This window comes from Paramisgurnus dabryanus, chromosome 20, assembly GCF_030506205.2.
Source record: "Paramisgurnus dabryanus chromosome 20, PD_genome_1.1, whole genome shotgun sequence".
NCBI classification, from domain to species: Eukaryota; Metazoa; Chordata; class Actinopteri; order Cypriniformes; family Cobitidae; genus Paramisgurnus; species Paramisgurnus dabryanus.
Window position 1 is genome coordinate 16,111,040 of NC_133356.1, and position 19,206 is coordinate 16,130,245.

At 38.3% G+C, this 19,206-nt stretch overlaps 4 protein-coding genes across 4 annotated transcripts in view; all 4 read right to left on the reverse strand.

The window, feature by feature from the left end:
* Positions 1 to 43: 43 nt before the first annotated feature.
* Positions 44 to 2,533, reverse strand: cgasa (cyclic GMP-AMP synthase a). The gene is made up of 5 exons (XM_065297540.1): positions 1,529 to 2,533; positions 1,221 to 1,443; positions 853 to 1,113; positions 674 to 773; positions 44 to 483 (listed from the first exon to the last, which is right to left on the reverse strand). The coding sequence occupies exons 1-5, from the start codon at positions 2,411 to 2,413 to the stop codon at positions 120 to 122; spliced, it is 1,833 nt and encodes a 610-aa protein (XP_065153612.1). The 5' UTR covers positions 2,414 to 2,533; the 3' UTR covers positions 44 to 119.
* A 763-nt stretch (positions 2,534 to 3,296) lies between these two features.
* On the reverse strand, positions 3,297 to 7,213 carry eef1a1a (eukaryotic translation elongation factor 1 alpha 1a). The gene is made up of 8 exons (XM_065296689.1): positions 7,113 to 7,213; positions 5,776 to 5,959; positions 5,504 to 5,683; positions 5,115 to 5,411; positions 4,870 to 5,020; positions 4,530 to 4,786; positions 4,226 to 4,460; positions 3,297 to 4,065 (listed from the first exon to the last, which is right to left on the reverse strand). Exons 2-8 carry the CDS (start codon positions 5,917 to 5,919, stop codon positions 3,941 to 3,943), a joined length of 1,389 nt encoding a protein of 462 aa, XP_065152761.1. The 5' UTR covers positions 5,920 to 5,959; positions 7,113 to 7,213; the 3' UTR covers positions 3,297 to 3,940.
* A 224-nt stretch (positions 7,214 to 7,437) lies between these two features.
* Positions 7,438 to 14,056, reverse strand: slc17a5 (solute carrier family 17 member 5). Its single transcript, XM_065296688.2, has 11 exons — positions 13,216 to 14,056; positions 12,393 to 12,580; positions 11,630 to 11,863; positions 10,870 to 10,957; positions 10,646 to 10,732; positions 10,324 to 10,442; positions 10,070 to 10,231; positions 9,664 to 9,796; positions 9,242 to 9,389; positions 9,054 to 9,144; positions 7,438 to 8,002 (listed from the first exon to the last, which is right to left on the reverse strand). Exons 1-11 carry the CDS (start codon positions 13,298 to 13,300, stop codon positions 7,886 to 7,888), a joined length of 1,452 nt encoding a protein of 483 aa, XP_065152760.1. The 5' UTR covers positions 13,301 to 14,056; the 3' UTR covers positions 7,438 to 7,885.
* Positions 14,057 to 14,864: 808 nt separating this feature from the next.
* rin2a (Ras and Rab interactor 2a) overlaps positions 14,865 to 19,206 on the reverse strand; it is a 44,085-nt gene continuing 39,743 nt past the window's right edge. The window contains exons 9-12 of the mRNA XM_065296690.2: positions 17,935 to 18,243; positions 17,722 to 17,853; positions 17,466 to 17,629; positions 14,865 to 17,281 (exon numbers count right to left, since the gene is read on the reverse strand). Of these exons, the coding sequence (XP_065152762.1) occupies positions 16,958 to 17,281; positions 17,466 to 17,629; positions 17,722 to 17,853; positions 17,935 to 18,243 (929 nt within the window). The 3' untranslated portion in view covers positions 14,865 to 16,957. The remainder of the gene's footprint in view (positions 17,282 to 17,465; positions 17,630 to 17,721; positions 17,854 to 17,934; positions 18,244 to 19,206) is intronic.

The following is a 19,206-nucleotide window of genomic DNA, read 5'->3' on the forward strand; positions in this document are numbered from 1 at the left end:
ATATATATATATATATATATATATATATATATATATATATATATATATATATAATATTTATAATACACATGGTTTTAAATTATAATTTTAGACCTCCCCGGGTATTTCCGCCTGTGCTCTCAAGGTGACCGTGGTTTACTGGTATCCTGAAATATAGGGAAAGTATTGTTCTGTTGGAATTTAATTTGCTCTGCGAGAAAATCACAGTTGCTTTTAGGCACATGGTCTTGATGTAAGAGGTTTTGGGATGGGACAAAAAAGTTGCGAAGATCTTGTGTTCTTAGGCTTTCGACGAAGTTGCCTAAAAGCTCCTGGAAGCAGTTGGCCAGCTGACCGGAAGCCCAATCGCTGTCCTCTACCTTTCTAGCACAAGCGTGAAACAAGGTGGTCTTTGCATGATAGGAACAGAACTTAGACATCTTCTCTGGGTACTTCTCTTTAAGTTGACTAAGAAGATACTTCAGAAGCTTTAGACATTCCTTCCTGTAAAAGTGAACATAAATTGAATCATCTCAGTGATTTGAGTTTGTTTACTTTTTTTAATTATCATGGACTTATAGTTCGGTAGTCTGCATACCATGTGCAAGAAGTGAAACATAAGAGCTTTGTACCAAAGCTAAAACATTGCACTGCTACTCAGAGTGGCATGTTAAAAAGCAAAAGACTTGGTTACCTGCAGCATTTCTGTCCTTTAGACTCACAGCAGGTTTTGGAGTGGCCGTGCCTTTTCATGATGTCTTTTTCAACATGTGAAAAAGAGATTCGCCAGACATCTGTGAGTTGATAAAAAATTTGTGTTTTTATTTCTACTAAAGAAAAAATAAACATCAATATATATATATAAATACATACCCTTTGCAACAACTCCATCATGCTCATCATTTCCCTTGCCCTCATATTTGGGTACCAGATAGTATGGTAGGCGCTTTAGATCAGTTCTAACTTTAGTACCTAGCCACCGTTCTATTTGAAACCCATCACGCGTATAGTCTGGCCAGCTGCCGTGAACCTTAAGCCCAAGAACAAAGTCAATGGAAATCGGATTTCCATTTTCAGTTATTTGTAATGTCACAGCGGGACACTTTAGCTTCTTGCGCTGTACATCAATTTTGTCTAAAAAAAAAATAAGATGGCAAAATGATGATTAGTTATGGCCAATTGTCATATTACCCAAGAAATATTGCAATGTAAAAATAAGTACAGTATTTGTAAAGACCTACATGAAAGTGACTCCACTGCCTCCTTAACACCATCTCTGAATTCATTTAGCATTTCACTGGCACGAATGGTCATATCTTCGTTTAGAAATCTGGCCAGAGGATGTTTATTTGGATGTCGTTTCAGTGCAACACTGTAAAATGCCCCACTTTTATTGAATTTCTGAATATCCACCCTCTCCACAGGAATGGTCAGCATAACATCAAATTCATTTGGTTCACAAATCTAAAATATGAAGAGATGAATACATTTTATACAGAGGATTTTGAACTGTAGGGGAGGTTTGCCAAACTTACTTTACTGTACTTACCTTAACGTTTTCATAATAACTTCCGGTTGTTAAGGACTCGATATCTGCACACCAGGACATCTTTTGCTTCAGATGGGAAATGACTGTATTTGTCATCTCATTAACTCGACTGGATGCTTTAGACCGCTCGTCTTTCTTGATCTTTAATTTTTCAAGAGTGGCATGTAGGACGACTTCTAGTTTATCATTGACGAGCCGTTTTCCCTGACGCGCGCTACTGGAGCGCTCCGGAGATCCATCATCTCCGTTACGATTGGGATGGTCGTTTTGCTTTTGACTTTGTCGCTTGCTCTGTGCTCGTTGCGGTGCGGGGTTTGTGGCAGGTTTGTCTTGACTTTCACACCTCTCTGGATTTGTCTGTTTTTTACTTTGTCTACTTTTTGCACTTTCTTGTGCGTCATCCTTGTGCCGTTTGCCTTCACTTTCAAACTTGCGTTGATCGGGCTGTTTTTTACTCACGCTTTCTTTTGTATGTTGCGTATCGCCTATATGGTCTGCATTAAGGGCAGATTTACGCGCTCTCGAGTCAGGTGCGCGCGGATCCTCGGAGGTCTTTGAAGTTTCATCTCTGTCACTGCTAGAAACGCATTTTTGCTTTTGACTCTGTCGATTGCTGTTTGCTCGTTGCGGTGCGGGTTTTTTATCGGACGTGCTTGTGGCGGGTTTGTCTTGACTTCCAGACTTCTCCATCCGCTTTTTAGTAACGTTATGTCCATTTTTTTCACCATCATGGTCCTTGGCGGCCCCTGTAGGTCGTGGTTTCCCATCACTACTGCGAGAATCTCTCTTCTCTTCACTTCTTCCATTGACTTTTGCCTGAGTTTTTGCAGTAGTCTGTTCAGGAGCTGTTGAACGGGGGCTCCTCCGTCCTCTTTGACTGCTCATGATGGCAGGTGTGCTGCCGGGAGCGCGCACATTTATGGGTTATAGTAAAAATGCTTTTATACAGAAATATGACGTCTGATTAGCGTGCCTCTACGGTTGTCACTTTCGTTTCGTCATTTCTCACTTCCCCGTGAAATCACGTGTCTACTCGATAGTCTATATGCATTAGTTTATTTAAAGTAGAGGTTTCGTGGTTTATGGGACCAAATTGGCAAAAAAAATGTTCCTTTTGGTGAAGCATGTGTATTTTACCACACCACTTAATTTAGGAGCTGATCATAACGCATTTAAATAAAGCAAAAAGATAATTTCAATTATTTTCTTTAAATATATCCATATAAGTATAAAGATTTTTTTTCAAGTCGTCCACCTGTTGGCAATAATAATAATAATAATAATACAAATCTTACTGCTATTAAACCCTGTCTTCATAATTAAGATTCGAGTAATTTTAAATACGGATCTCTGGCGACATCGTGTGGCTGAAAGAGTTCGTTTTTTAAAAATATTTTGTATTTCAATGTGTTATTTGTAATTTATAACATTAATAGTGCAAACTCATTAAGAGGAGAAAGAGTATCTTCAATATGATACTAAATAATGCATAACTTGTCTTACATTTGTGGCCTGTCTGTGAAATCCAGGCTAAAGTCTAATTCAGGTCAAAGTTTAATTTCACTCCCTGATTTAAATCTTTGACGTGTCCTTATACTTAAGTAAATAATACAGATGTCAAGGTTAATACAGATGTCAAGGTTATATCACATAATGCTCTTTACAGTAGGATGATTTCATGTAGAAAATCGTAAAATCACAAAAATTATTTAAGCTTGTCTGCTAGAGAGTGTCCTGTCTAAGAATGAAAAGAAACCAAACTCCATCATTATGGTTGAGACAACTTTAATATGACAAGAAAGCTTTTCAGTTTTATAAGGTGCAATAGCTGATGCCAATTAAAGTCAACAAGTGCTTGTGCAGGGTTAGCCTACGCCAGTCAAAGTGCTAAACATAAAGCTGTCAGTGCACACGAAATTGCATTGGCCCAGATGTGGGCTATTTTAGTACGCTTCGTTTTACATTTAGGTTGTTCTGCAAAGCTAAACATACACGTTTTAACGTCTACTAAATATGATCTTTAGAGTAGCTTATCACCAGTGGATACAGAACACACATGGTATTTTTCAAACAATCACTAAAACAAGCAAAGACAACACATTGAGAACTAAAACTGCACTCCAGAGCAATAGAGGTTAGACCTCTAATGATTTTAAAATCACATATGGTTTTAACAGCCATCCATTAAAACCACTAATTTAAAAAAAATGTGTTTTGATGTGTTGGTCAACATACAAATGGAAAGTAATTTAAGGATTGCTTTAAGTATTTTTTCCTCCTTATACTTTTGCGATGCATTGGAACAATAAAGCAGTCTCTGATTATAGAACCTAAGCAGCCAATCGGATAAAAGAGTTGGATGGCCACTGCTTTTCCATATGTGTCTCTGGAGTTGGCAGTCAAGCACAACATTCATTTGGCCTTCTGGGCTTTCTGAGCAGATTTGGTGACCTTTCCGCTCGTCGGGGTCTTCTTCTCAACTCCCTTGATCACTCCCACCGCAACCGTCTGACGCATGTCACGCACAGCAAAGCGACCTGCAAACCAAATATAGTGGATGGTTAAAATTCAATTCAGTCCAATCATTAATTGGAGTGATCCACTTTTATGGCATTGTTACATCAGAAATCTGACATGTTTAAATAAAATATAAATGTATTTGCCTTTTTTTGAATGGAATGCTCGGATCGCACTTACCCAGAGGAGGGTACTCCGAAAAGCTCTCCACGCACATGGGCTTCCCAGGAACCATTTCAACAATGGCTGCATCACCTGACTTGAGGCTCTTGGGATTATCCTCAAGCTTTTTCCCAGAGCGACGGTCGATCTTCTCCTTCAGCTCTGCAAACTTGCAGGCGATGTGAGCAGTGTGGCAATCCAGCACAGGAGCGTAGCCAGCACTGATCTGCCCTGGATGGTTCAAGATGATCACCTGATGGAAAAATGACTTTTTAATGACCTTATAGTGCAACTAGAGATTTCTGGATACTGGAGAGCTTACTTGAGCCGTAAAGTTGGCTGCCTCCTGGGGTGGGTCGTTTTTGCTGTCTCCAGCAACGTTGCCACGACGGATGTCCTTGACGGAAACGTTCTTGACGTTAAAGCCAACGTTGTCTCCAGGCAAGGCCTCGGAGAGCGCTTCGTGATGCATTTCCACAGACTTGACCTCAGTTGTCACGTTGACGGGTGCGAAGGTCACTACCATACCTGGCTTCAAAATGCCAGTTTCCACACGGCCCACAGGGACGGTTCCAATGCCTGGTGAAACAATAATATATTGTTAAGTACAATAAACTGGAAGGCGATATCAAGTAAATAGTAACCAAATATAGTTTGCTTACCTCCAATCTTATAGACGTCCTGAAGGGGCAAGCGGAGGGGTTTGTCAGTGGGACGTGTTGGAGGCTGGATAGCATCCAGAGCCTCCAAGAGAGTAGTTCCAGATGCATTCCCTTCTTTCCTGGTGATCTTCCAACCTTTGAACCATGACATCTAACAGAAGGATTTAATTTATTATAAATATGCAATCTGGAGAAAGTTGCTCTATATTGACATGGGAACTAGTTATTTAGTCCAACATACTTACATTGGGACTTGCTTCAAGCATATTATCTCCATTCCACCCGGAGATGGGCACGAATGCCACGGTATCAGGATTATAGCCAATCTTCTTGATGTAGGTGCTGACTTCTTTCACAATCTCCTCATAACGCTTCTGGCTGTAAACTGGTTCGGTGGAATCCATCTTGTTGACACCTACAATCAGCTGCTTAACACCCAATGTGTATGCCAGAAGAGCATGTTCTCGTGTCTGGCCGTTTTTGGAGATCCCAGCCTCGAACTCTCCAACACCAGCCGCCACAATCAGCACGGCACAGTCCGCCTTAAGAGTCAGAAAAAATACTGTTATAGACATTTTCATCCAGAAAATAAGAGGAGTAATAATTGTTATATTTGTACGCTTGGTTATTTGACCTGGGAGGTCCCAGTGATCATGTTTTTGATGAAGTCCCTGTGTCCTGGAGCATCAATAATAGTGACATAGTACTTGCTGGTCTCAAACTTCCACAGGGAAATGTCAATGGTGATTCCTCTTTCCCGCTCTGCCTTGAGTTTGTCCAGCACCCAGGCGTATTTAAAAGAGCCTTTACCCATCTAGGGGTGATGTGCACATTAACACGGCATTAAAATAGTAAAACACTGCTCTTTTTTTTTTTTAGATGTGCTATCCAGTATCCACATCTTACCTCTGCAGCCTCTTTTTCAAACTTCTCAATGGTTCGCTTGTCAATCCCACCACACTTGTAGATGAGGTGGCCAGTCGTAGTGGACTTCCCTGAGTCCACATGACCGATGACAACAATGTTGATGTGGAGCTTCTCTTTCCCCATGGCTGATTGCTTTTTTTAAAGTGACAATGATCCTGGATAGCTTTATGCAGAAGCCAATAAACAATTAATGTACAAGCTTATTAAATAGCCATAGACTTTACACACCTTCTCCTATTTACTCACTTGAGGATCATTTTAATCCAATTTAAACTTTAGGGAAAATAAAGTAGTATCTAAACTCACGCTCAGATCTTCAATAGATGCATTATCTTTTAATGAAATAATATTGTTTTTGTTTTTAGATTTTCTGTCCAGGCACCGTTTGAGTCGTTGTGATTTCAATATTTAAATAGCTTGACATTTGAATTTTATTCAATGGACACCAAAGGAACTGCTGACCATAACATTTGGTTAACAAATATGGTATTCCTTTAGACTAGCACAAAGTTTATAGTTTTCTATCTTATAAGTTCAATAAAGTTCACAAAAAAGTCTGGTATGCCTTTCTTTATACTTAGTACATCATTGTACTGCAGACCTCCATTTTGTAGAGATTCTCTTACCGGTTACAAAATACTGGCAGCCATTTGTTAGACATTAGTGTTAAATATCTAATATTGTTAAACTATTAAAGTAAAATTAACTATGTATTTCAAGGCAATGCATTAAATCATGTAAACCACAAGAGTATTGCATCACCTTTAACGTTACATAATATTGTTGTAACGTTAGATGATCAGAAATAATCATCAGGCTTTGAATTCAAAGACGTTCTTGAAGAGAAAGATGCACTGGAAATAGTCTTAGGTTAAATTAATTCCCAGCTTAACTCGTAAAGGTTTATTGTTGTGAAGGTTACCTAACACAGACGCATTCTTTAAAACCCCATATCAAATTATCCCTGCCATTCTTAATTCGTCTGGCAACAATAGAAAAGCCCCCTTATTAGTGTTTATTTGCGCAAAAACAATACAATACTAATTCGTCTGTAGGTTGCAGACGATCGAGATGATGGTGATGTTTATGGGATTTAACAGTGCAATCCTTCCACTGCAGCTGCCGCCATGTTCTCTCATTCAGCAGACTGCCTAACGCAATGTCGAATACAAGCATCAAAAATGTGCTTTACGAGAGATAAACATTTTAAAACGCATGCCGACATCAGATCGTCATTTGTAAATACAAATGTGTATGACGTGTATGATTTTCAGCTATGCGGATGAAGATGCGTGTGTATGTGATAGGTACTGTACCTGCGCGTGCACTCGGGATACTGGAGCGGTGCTGAAGAGGCTGAGAGCGCGTATGATATCGTTGGAACGCAGAAGCGACTGCGCATGCGCGGATGGACGCAGATAGCGCAAGTCACGGGGATGCTAGTAGTGGTCGTGGACTAAAGTTTAGATCATTTGAAATTAACACCTTTCCTGCAAGAAGAAAAGGCTTGATATTTTAAAAAATAAATTTGACACAGGCTGTCGTTATACATTAACCCATACTTAAACTCAGTAAGAATGTCAACAAAATGTAACTAGTCGAATTATTTTATTTGATATACAAGTTTGACAGGATATGATGCACTTAATATACAGTATATTTATTGTACAAGATACAGTATTTACAGTTTACATAGACTTTAAACATGAATCAGTTAAAAATCAAGTAACCAGCCAAAATTACAACCAAAATGTCCCTTAAATGCAGTCGTTGATTGTGCACGGGTTACAGTACAATCAATGTTTTGATAATGATACAGTAAGGCAATAAGAACTAAGATGATTCCTTCACATATATTTGCATTTTAGTCCCAAGTTAGTTTAGTCTATTAAATGATTACATATCTGTGAGGTAAACAAAATAGCAAATTGAGATGTTCTTGTCTCATTAAAATTAATAAAAAACATTGTGCAATATACATTTTTAGTGTGCAAACCACATGGAATATTCTTTAAAATTTCTATGGAAATTCCTGTAGTATTTTTCCCTTTGGCCTATTGAAAATGGCTTAAAGTATTGGCAGTGTTATTCACTGGACAGCCCAAGGCTGGACGGTGCCTTTTCCAAATATTGTGAAGAAAATTGCTCCAAATACATTGATTGCCGCTGAGATGTAGAAGACAATTCGCCACTCTGCAATGGTGTTCTAGATTCAAGCAAAATATTTAAGTATCTGTTACTTCATAACAAAGTCAATCAAACTTTTGTATACTTTGATGATAATTTCATTTTATTCAAAACAAATCTTGAGATCTTAAAACATATTCCCCAGTCCCCCCAAAAAATAATAATATTGAAACAATGATGCAAAAATGTTGTGTTCCAAAATATATTATAATGCAATAACGTATTCCTTCTTTTAACCCAGTACGATTGAGGTTCATTGCTAAAAACTATTTTTAGCCAAACATTGTGCAGTTTCTCCCAGGCAGAAGTAAGTTTTGCGAACCTGTGAAATGTATGCTTTGCACAGATTCTTTCGCAATCTGAACTATATTGTTACTATTTCACATGATGAAATTAGTATAGATGTCTTTAAGGAACTGAGACAAAACATGACTTTTACATAACCTATATAGACGGTTTCATGGGACGCACGTGCGCTGACGCGATACACGTTTGGATCCGAACGTTACTTCCGGTTTCGTTTTTTTTTTAATGGTCTAACTAGTTGCTAAACTGATCTCTTAAATGCCTTGTCGAAAATAACAAATGTATTGGTTTCCTATGTAATCTATTTTTTTGCTTGTTATATAAATAAACTATGTTTAAAGAACTTTGTTGTTATTTATTCTTAGCGGAGTTTACTGGAAGTTACGTGCGGACCACGACAGCCGCTTGTTTATGTTGTTACTGCTGAAACCGTCTATATTCTAAGGGTCAAAGAGAAGGTGAAAAGGGACATGAATGCAAAACTAAAATAATAGTTCTTACAAACATACCTTACAAAAAACATTTCAGGTGAGAATCTTGAGACAATCAATGGTACAAATATATTTTTAGATATGTAAGTGCAAACTGTTTTTAGTTTAAGACAAGCTCGAACATGCATTTTAGTTTGGGACTAGACTCAAGTCCTGTCTGATAAACCACCCTAAAATATGAATAATGCCAAAACCTTAACTTATAAATGGTTTACCTATTATGTATGACATTTTTAAAGAAACACTAAATGGTCATAAGAAAATGAAACTTACCGATTTGGTGAGTGATCGTGCTATGACAGGACCCACCATGCCGGGTATTGTGGCGAATGAGTTTGTGATTCCAAGCAATACCCCAGCATAGCTATGAAGGAAAGTTTTTAAATTAAGTCAACGTTCTTGACAAGTCGCATACTTGCAGCAACCAAAATAAACTACTGCCAAAAAAAGCCTTGTCTTACGAGGGAGCGATGTCCAAATGATTGATGTTAAATCCAGATGCTGAAATCCCTCCTAAAGATGAAGAGATGGTGAGGAAGGCAATAGCCAAGAAGTAGTCACAGTTGGTATAACCAGCAGCAACCAGAAAAACAGCTGGTCCCACCATTCCTGGACACATCAAATAGACAAACAAGTTAGATTCACTATACTATTAAGAAATATCCTAAATGCTTGTTTTTTTATGAGGACAAATTATATTTGCTCAACTCCCACTATAACCACATACTCGTTGATGTTATTAATGTAATGAGGATCACAAATCAATTTAAACATACAGAAATCTATTTTTGAAGACATAAAACTACACAAGACCCACATTTAAATCACTCCAACAACAGTGTTTAAAAAAGTGTTCATTTTGTGTTTCTCATGAATGCCTTACCCACTATAGTGAAGGCTTTACGGACAACCACAGTGCGAAAATGAAATCTCTCTCTCAGAAGGTCTGCCAGCTGTCCACCCATCACAGTCAGACACCAACATCCAAGATAAGGTACAGCCGACAGCATTCCATTCTTTAAATTACATTATTATAATAAGTGAACACCCATTAAACATCACATGGGCCTTTTATTATAATGACTACCCTCTAAAACAACCTGTGTGTTTATAATAAATGTATTTTCCAATATAGGGATCTAATTAGTATGAAGCTTCTATATCATGCATGCAAACGCCATGGATAAATGTACTATAATCTTTTACACTAACATTAAAAACAGTAATTCGATAATGCAACCATGGTGGTTTTGATGATATATAAACCCTAATTTGAGCTTTGCACTCACCTGTTGTATACTGAACCCCAAAATATCATTCATGTATGTGGGCAAGAGTGTCAACAGAGTGTAAAACGTCCAGTTGAAAGAAAAGTGTGCCACAACTATAGCCCATAAGGGCATGGACTTGAAGATTGATGCCCATGGGATACGGTCTGTAGTTGGGGACAGCTGTACCAAAAACACAAAATTCTCACTTAGCAGCAGTATATTTCAGAAAAATCTATATATTAATACACACACTGACACTTATCATTTCCTACTTCATTTTTTAAAGATGATGTTATGTAGGTCCTTTCAGCCTCTGATATTCTTTTGTGCGAGCTGGGGCTGTTGCTGACAAAGCAAGTCCAAAGAACAAACCAGACAAGACCAACAGCACCTATAAAAATAGAGAAACATAAATCAGATAAAGTGTGCAAATATGGATGCTATATAATGTAGACCAAAAAGAAAAGCCTGTGATTTGCTTTAGCATTAAAAAATATTGGTTGGTGTTTATTGTAGCTTGCAGACATGACAGATCAACAAGCCATTCTTCTTACTCACACGTTTCCTTTAAAAGTGTAGTATAATGAGCCTTACCAAAAATATAAAAGACATATGTCCAGTCGAGGTAAAAACATATCTGGCCAGACAAGGGGAGAGCCACTACAGTTCCTAGTTGACCACCTTTAGAAAGGGAAAAACACAGGATAAAGTACAAACATAGGCCTCATAGACACTGCAAACTTTTGGGAGTGACAACCGCATTTAAATGTGGGAATGAATCATAGACGGTTGAGCAACTAATAGAGGTTCAAACATACCTGCGTAAGAAATAGTGAGCAGACGACTTCTTTCCAGAGGCGGGGCCCATGATGCCCACATTGCATGCATGGCAGGATACGATACCCCCTGATAGCCCAAAAATGATAGCATCAACCTTTAGGATCTCTCTTAAATGTGGCCCTGGACCACAAAACCAGTCGTAAGGGTTAATTAAAAAAAAAATTATATTTATTTTCAAACAATTCGAAAATCTGGAACCTGAGGGTAAAAAATCGAACTATTGAGAAAATCGCATTTAAAGTTCAAAGTCCAAATGAAGTCCTTAGCAACGCATATTACTAATGAAATTATTTGTTTTGTTCTCTAGTGGCTTACCGCTGTTATGACTTTGTGGACTGAATTGGGATACATAAAAATCAAACTTGATCAGGAAATCCCCAAAGAGTGGGTAGCAACGAGAGTTTATGGCCAATTTTAATCACCATTTTGCTGTTCACTCACAAAAATAAAGTTTAGATATAAATTTATGGTAGGAAATTTACAAAGTATCTTCACGGGACATGATCTTTATATAATACACTAATGATTTTTGCCATTAAAGAAAAATCTATAATTTTGACACATGCAATGTATTTTTGGCTTTTTCTCCAAATATACCTGTGCGACTTACGACTGGTTTTTTGGTCCAGAGTCAATTTTTTCAAAATGAACGACTATTTCTATGACAACTACAGGCTATGACTTATAAAAAAAAGACTAATTACCAGAAAAAAAAATGATCATGAGCTTTGAGCTTACCTCCCCAATTCCTTCAAGCACTCTGACAGCAATTAGGTAACCAGCTCCTAGATCAGCAGCCAATGGAGTCAACAGAGTAAAGATCACAGTGCAAAGGATGCCAATACCCAGAAGCCACTTTGCACCATACTTGCGTGCCAAGTAGCCACCTGGTATCTGAGTAAATATATAACCATAGAAAAAAGAGCCCAGGATCCAACCCTGAGTCGCTGAATCCCAGTCATATACACTAGCCTGTTGAGATAAACATAACTTATATTATTATAACTGAAATATAATCAGGACTTTTCGCTTTAATGCATAAACTCAAAATATGCCTTAAATTGACTTTAAACTGTACTATACACAGTATTAAACCAAAGCGTTTTGATGCTGAATGTTGTTTAAGCTTTACTCCTTTACACTGCATATATAGCAAAAAAGGTAGTTTTCTATAACAGTGGTTCCCAAACTTTTTCAGCATGTGGCCCCCCTTGTGTACGGTGCATTCCTTCGCGGCCCCCCAAAGAAAATTTGTGACAAAAAACTGTTCTAAAACTCAACATTTTAATAATAAAAAAACATTAAATTATACAAAAAAAGTAGTGCTTTTGGTTAGTAGCCTTATTTTTTAGGTTTAATTACACAGAATTCATGATAAATTAATGTATTTCATAAAATGTCATAAAACTAGGGCCCCCCTGGCACCATCTCGCGGCCCCCCTGGGGGCCCTGGCCCCCAGTTTGAAAACCACTGGTCTATAAAACGGTCACATGCTCTTACAGTATAATTGTGTTTGGGTATAGGGTTGCTGTGATGAGGACAGACAGATGAGCTGGCATTGGCACTGGAGTGGTTTTTCAGCATGTCAACCATTGCCACGCTAAGATTCACCCTGAGAGCATAAACCACAAAGAAGCCATAACAAGACAAGAAAGCCAGTCCATAGCGTGATGAACAGCAGGCGGGAGCTAAAAGAGCAAATAAAAAACAGTGTCAAACACATGTGATAGGAAGTCTGCTGAGTAGACACACCTAAGGTACTTACTGCAAAACTGTGCAACTATAAATCAACTCGTCGGATAATTATAGGCACTGGTGTAATTTTATGAGCTTTTTCAATGAGTTTTCTGTATGTTACAGTATAGGATTTTTACTGTAACAGACACAAAACATAACAATAATCAAAATGACAGAAAAATTCAGAGACCTTAAACTGACTGATAGATATACAATATTTTTTATGCTTTTAAGTAAGATGCATTCAGTTAGTTGTCAAAAACTGTCCCATTCACCTAACATACACTATGAAACTCGTGCATAGGGAAGTTTCCTGCTACCGTGACTTGCACCTCCTATCATGTGACTAACTGCTGTATTATTAATGACTGCATCATATATAAATAACAATGGAATTAGATTAAATAATACAGTAATATGACTGAATTCAGGAGATGGACCGTGAATATGACTATCATTTAGAGACATTTTACGTCACTTTGTCCAAGTATAACATCTTTTAAGTAGGCTAGCGGTATGCGTGTCACTGTAAAAGTGTAATTCTGCACAAACACATAACAGTTATGTGTGGTTAATGTCTATTTACCTTTCTGAATGTCACCGGTACTTCTCTGACGTAGTAAAGGCTGACCATGATCTTCAGTTTCTGAATCTGTTGCCGAGTGATCCATATTTAGCGCCTTGTGTGTCTGCTCAGCTGGTCGCCTGACCAGAAGCACAACAATGCTCCGCAAACGCGGAAATTGATTTGTATCATCAGCTCAAAAACATAACAAAATAAAAGTCCCATGTACTGCGTTGTTCGGCGCTGCGCAGACCGATTGGCGCATGACGACATCAATGTATCGTAAGAGCCATTCGAAAAATATGGATCAATGTATTCATCAGTTTTTAGATCAGGGGTCTCCAACCTTTTTGTAAGCAAGGGCTACCACCGGATAAATCTGGAGGGCTACTTTTTGATATGTAGTCTACTCAAAACTTTTTTGTTTTACTTGTTGATTTTATTTTATTTTACTTGTTTATATGTTTTATTATTGTTTAAAATGGTAACATACGTAAACCAAGCCATGCTAATATAAAAAAGATGTAATAAATATATATAACATTTGAGACTTTTAGTTTGAGTGTTTCTGCAACTGCTAAACTGCTGGGATTTGCAAAGATGGAAACGGAGAATAGCCAGACTGGATCAAGTTGATAAGGCTACAGTAACTCCGATAACAACTTTGTATAACTGTGGTGGGCATAAAAGCATATCTCAACAGACAGCACGGCTAACATTAAAGGGGATGGGGTGCAGGGAGAAACGTTTAAAAATAAATCAGTTAATTAGGTGCCCAAAAAGACGCAACATAAACTTTTCTGTCGCTCAAATAACGCTAAATGTGTTTTTCAACTTGTTTCAGACAAAGCGCATGCGCAATGTAAAACTAAGAACATGCCAACGACTGACGCTCTGATGACGAGCACAGTATGGAAGAGCTGACGGGAAAAGACGCATTTGGTATTATGCAAGGATTTGTTTATCTCAATCTTGACTTTACCTTCTAGCATGAATTGATTTAGTGTGAATCCATAAAGTCATCCGTCATAATGTAAAGAGCTTCTGTGAAAAAATTATCATATAGCTTTATTATTTATCACGATCATTGATTTAGCGTGAATCCATAAAATCAGCCGTCATAATGTAAAGAACATTCTGTGGAAAAATAATCTTAATAGCTTTAATATTTATTACGATCATTGATGTAGTGTGAATCCATAAAGTCATCCGTCATAATGTAAAGAACATTCTGTGAAAAAATAATCTTAATAGCTTTATTATTTATTACGATCATTGATTTATTGTGAATCCATAAAATCAGCCGTCATAATTTAAAGAAAAATGCGAAATTACGTCTTGGAAAATTTTCCGGAATTATTAAAAGAATCATGCTAATAGTAACAAAAACCATGGTTTTATGTAGCGAGAGCGTTAGTTGCATTAAATAGCCACTATGAGGCGCTAAAGTCTTTCAAATGTTCTCTGAAAAGGCAATTGAAAGAAACCGTATGAAGAAGCCTTGGTGTCTCATCCAATAGTTCCTGTTTACTTGAAATCAAAACTATGCCCAAAGCATTCAAGGCATTAAAGCAGAAACTACATTTTCCCCGAAATTAACTGCTTGTGTTCCAACCCCCTTGTTAACACTGCAAATTATTAAGTTTGTAATAAACACGACAGAGAGAGACAATTGTTTGACAATTTATTGTGCGCAAAAGTGTACATAAAAAGGCAAATATAAAGAATGAACTCTTCTAGAATTCAGATGAATACACAATACATTTGAATCAAGAGCTCAGATCTGTGAAAAATTCCCGCACAGATTTCATATAAATATGTGTTCACTTATCAGGTTTAAAATATCCTGTTAAAATCAATCACTTTAAAATACTTTTCAAGACACGAAACTTAGTTTGTGTTTCAGATGTAGCTAGTGTTTTATATCAATAAATGGTCAGAGCATTCCAGCTCAGTCTCTTAAAAAAAATGCCCAGAGTTTACACCGACATGCAAACATAAAGTACATTAGTAAAAAATCAAATACTTGGTAAGTTATTATAGTTATGAGGTTATGAGTATAGTTATGAAGGTAAAGTATTCTCCATGTAACTGACATTCCTGATAGCACTTTACAGTGACACACAAAAATCATTTGTTTGTTGACTTTTTTTATTAATGTCTCTTTAACCTGCCTTTTCTTTCATGTCAAACTTTATCACTGTAGCACTTTACAATAAGGTTCAATTTGTTAACATTAGTCAAGGCAATAGGTAATGAGTAATGACATAACTGTGAAGATATTCTGGGTAATATTAATTTCTAGAGGACATGCGCGTGACGTCACTTTGGCGGAAGTGATTGCGGTTACGCCCATTGAGTCGCCAGAGGGAGCGACCGCGTATCCGCGAAAACGCGGCTAAAAGGGGAGAAGTTGTTGTATGATCGACTGCGCAAACAGATTTACCAAGAATTTGGAGCTATCGTTTGGTAGTATTAGGCAAGACAAACATATATGTCGGGAAAAGAGATCAGATGGTCAGATGCCAAGGTCCCCGGACTAATGCTTGTTTGGCAAGCTGTTAGGGTCGCTTTCAAGGCCAACAAAATTCAATTTAAGTTGATAATTGTCAGTTAAACTATTAAACCCAGACACACTGTTTAATGTTTTGCCACTCATTCTTTTCTAAGGGTAAGGGGCGTGTTCATGTGTTGAAGTGACGTCGATGCATACCCCTTCCATAATATATTCATATTGACCCAGTAAAGTCATGTCAAAGATTGAAATCAAACATTGATCCTCCTAATCTTATTATATCAACCTGGATTCACAAACTGTTTTGGGTATTTTGGTTATTTGTTAACTGTTAGTTTATAATACCTAATGCATTAAGTGATGTTAACAAACTTAACAAATTTTTTTTCTTACTTCACATTTAATCTTTCAATGTGCCCTACTTGCCAAAAGCCTTTGTCAGTTCTTGATAATCTGCAAACCAGTACAACACATATCCAGATTACCACAAGCTCAAACGATCGGTTTGTCAGTAGTATTTTTAACCAAGTCCATACTGCCATTTCCATTTCGCCACAAGACTGAATGAATGTTAAGACTGATTGATCATATTTCATATAAAAGCAAAATAACAAAACATCACTGGCAACAATGCCTGTTTCACAAAGATACATGCAATATTATAACAATAAATCATTCGTGTAAAATGCAGTTTACCAGCAACCGCAATAATATCATGGAAGGTTTACATTAGAAAATTAAACTGGATTCATATAAAGATGTACACAATGTCCTTGGTGACCGAGATGTCCACATTAGCGTAGAGCTCTGCAAGAATGCCAATGGAAGAACTAAGTAAAATTCTTCACTTTGTGCAAAAATGTGTCCAGTTAAAGCACCGAGCAGTGCCTCAAATTTGGCAAAGCAGTCATAAACAATGCCACAATCTATCACCATAGCAAAGGCCAACAAACAAAAACAAACAAAATGTGTTTTAGTTTTTACATTGATGAAATTGAGCATTCGCAGTTCAGCTACTCTCGTGATGGTCACGTGCCACTTCCCGAAACGTTTTGAAATAGTAAAGACGAGGCATACAAAAAACGCTGCATCTGTCAGACACATTCTTCCTTCCCTTTTTTCCTCCAAACACATTTTCCGCTTCCCTCTTCAAATGCAGACGTTAGCAGTGTTGTTATGGAAGAAGATGAATAATAAGGCCGAAAAGGAGTTTGGAGAGGACCCGTAGGAAACCAGACTTGCTCTTTCTCAGTTGGACACAGTGTTACCATTGAGCTCGTCTGAATGGTCAGTGAAGCTGAGGTTTTTGATATGATGGTAAACGAAGTAAAACGGTTGCGGCTGTGGACGGCTGTGAAGTTCAGCCTTAATCTTTTGTGGGTGAGTGTCCGGTGCCAACTGCTGTGTGGTTTCGTCTGTCAAGAGGAACAGGGCGTAGTTCTCCGGATCCGAAACTTTAAACTTGTCCGCGCATATCTGGCACACGTCTTCCGTTGTGGCGTAGGGCTGCACCTGAAGGGTTTTGGCAGTGCAGCCGCTACTTGCATCTTGCAGTGCCACCCGCAAGTAGTTCTTAGAAAGAGAGAGAGAGAGATGTAGGTGTCAGTCACTATCCATACCTGAACACACTGCTGAAAAGACCAGCAGGAATGTTTAATACTGGTTAGTGCTGGTCTAGCTGGTGTATGCTGGTTCACCAAAGAAGGTAGAGCTTCACTCAAAACCATACAAAACTTCCGTCTTATGATGGATGTACCTGGAAATCATCCACAGATGGAGTGGTACGCTGAGCTGTGCGTCTGCGGTGCCACTGGTGCAGTGTGTTACGGGTTTCAGAACTCAGCACACGGGCTGCCTGGTCCTCCTGGAAGTTCTTGATGAGAGACATTGCTCCATATGCACTGGTCAGGTAATATCCTCCTACAAGAAGAGGCATGAACATTTCATAAGAAACATTTGATATTATCACACAGCATGGTATAAATAACAAACATGCTGGGGGTCTAATGTACCTTCTCCGTTGAGCAGTGATGGGTCAAGCAGCTCCATCATGTAGTCGATTTCAGCGTCTAGTTGTGGCATATCACACTGGGCCATCACATATGTCAGCATAGGTAAGAAATCATCCGCCCCATACATCCTCCCTGAAATTATCACAACACATATTAAATTCAGGAGTCACAAGAATATTCAGCAAACATTTATAACTTGTCACACTTGCATACCTGAGTGGTTTTCCATTATGGTGTAGATAAGTTTGCAAACACCAAGAAGCATAAACACTTTCTTCTCAGGTGAGTACATCTTGCACATGTTCTGGAACTTGTGGCGAATTTTCTCTATCGCTACGGGGTCAGGGGAAATGCCCCCGTCCACACCCATCTCCTGAGGATGCTTGGCTTTGGCCAAAACCAGATTCTCTTTCAACTGCTGCCAAGTCCCACTGCTATTCTGGAAGTCCTGCAAAGCGGCTTCTAGCACGGGTTTCAGGGGCTTCAGCACACACTTGTGCATGGCTTTCTCCATCACCTGGTCTATGGAGGAAGAGGAGGTTAATTATATAAGTTACATTACAACTAGTAGTACATCAGAAAGAGTTAGACAAAGAATATTATATTTAGGAGAATAATATCTAGAGTACTGCATCAGCAATACAAAGGTCATGGGTTCAAGTCCCAGGAAAGTTGATTTGGATAAAAGCAAAAATGTAATGTAGCTTGATTTATGGTATCTTACAGGCTATAGCTGCTTGCCCAACAGAGGCGTTAAAGGAAAAGTGTGGTATTTTACATTTAAAGCCCTGTTTTCAGATTGTTTATGATGAAATAGAACGGTTTTGACTGAAATTTCGACATATGCGGCTGCCCCGGGAATTTTCGGGTGTATACCCTCTACAATGGGTGTATAGGTGCACTGGAACAATCCTTCCTTAAATGCATTAAACTTTCGTTTACAAAGACATGAAACTCACCGAGTGGTCAGGGGTGTTCACTGATATGCTCACACAAAAATCGCTGCAAAAAATGCTTTCCAACAGGTTTTAAGCATTCGTTGTTAACTTGTGGACCTATTTTTCCAAACGCCTCACACCCGTACATTCTTCCGTTGAGAGCTTGAATAATAGACACTCCAGCCCAGTTGATGGCGATAATCCGCCTTTGCCAATTGCAAGTATAGAAACAAAGTTCCCGGCGCGGAGTAATACCGTACCTCACAGCACAACTAATACAAGTCAATGGAGTTGGACAAAACTACGATAAAACCTGTGGGAATGCATCTTTTGCAGCGATTTTTGTGTGAGCATATCAGTGAACACCCCTGACCACTCGGTGAGTTTCACGTCTTTGTAAACGGAAGTTTAATGCATTTTAGGAAGGATTGTTCCTGTGCACCTATAGCCATTATAGAGGTGGGAGGTGATGCAAGAAACACCCAAAAATTCTCGGGCCAGCATCATATGTCGAAATTTCAGTCAAAACCGTTCTATTTCATCATAA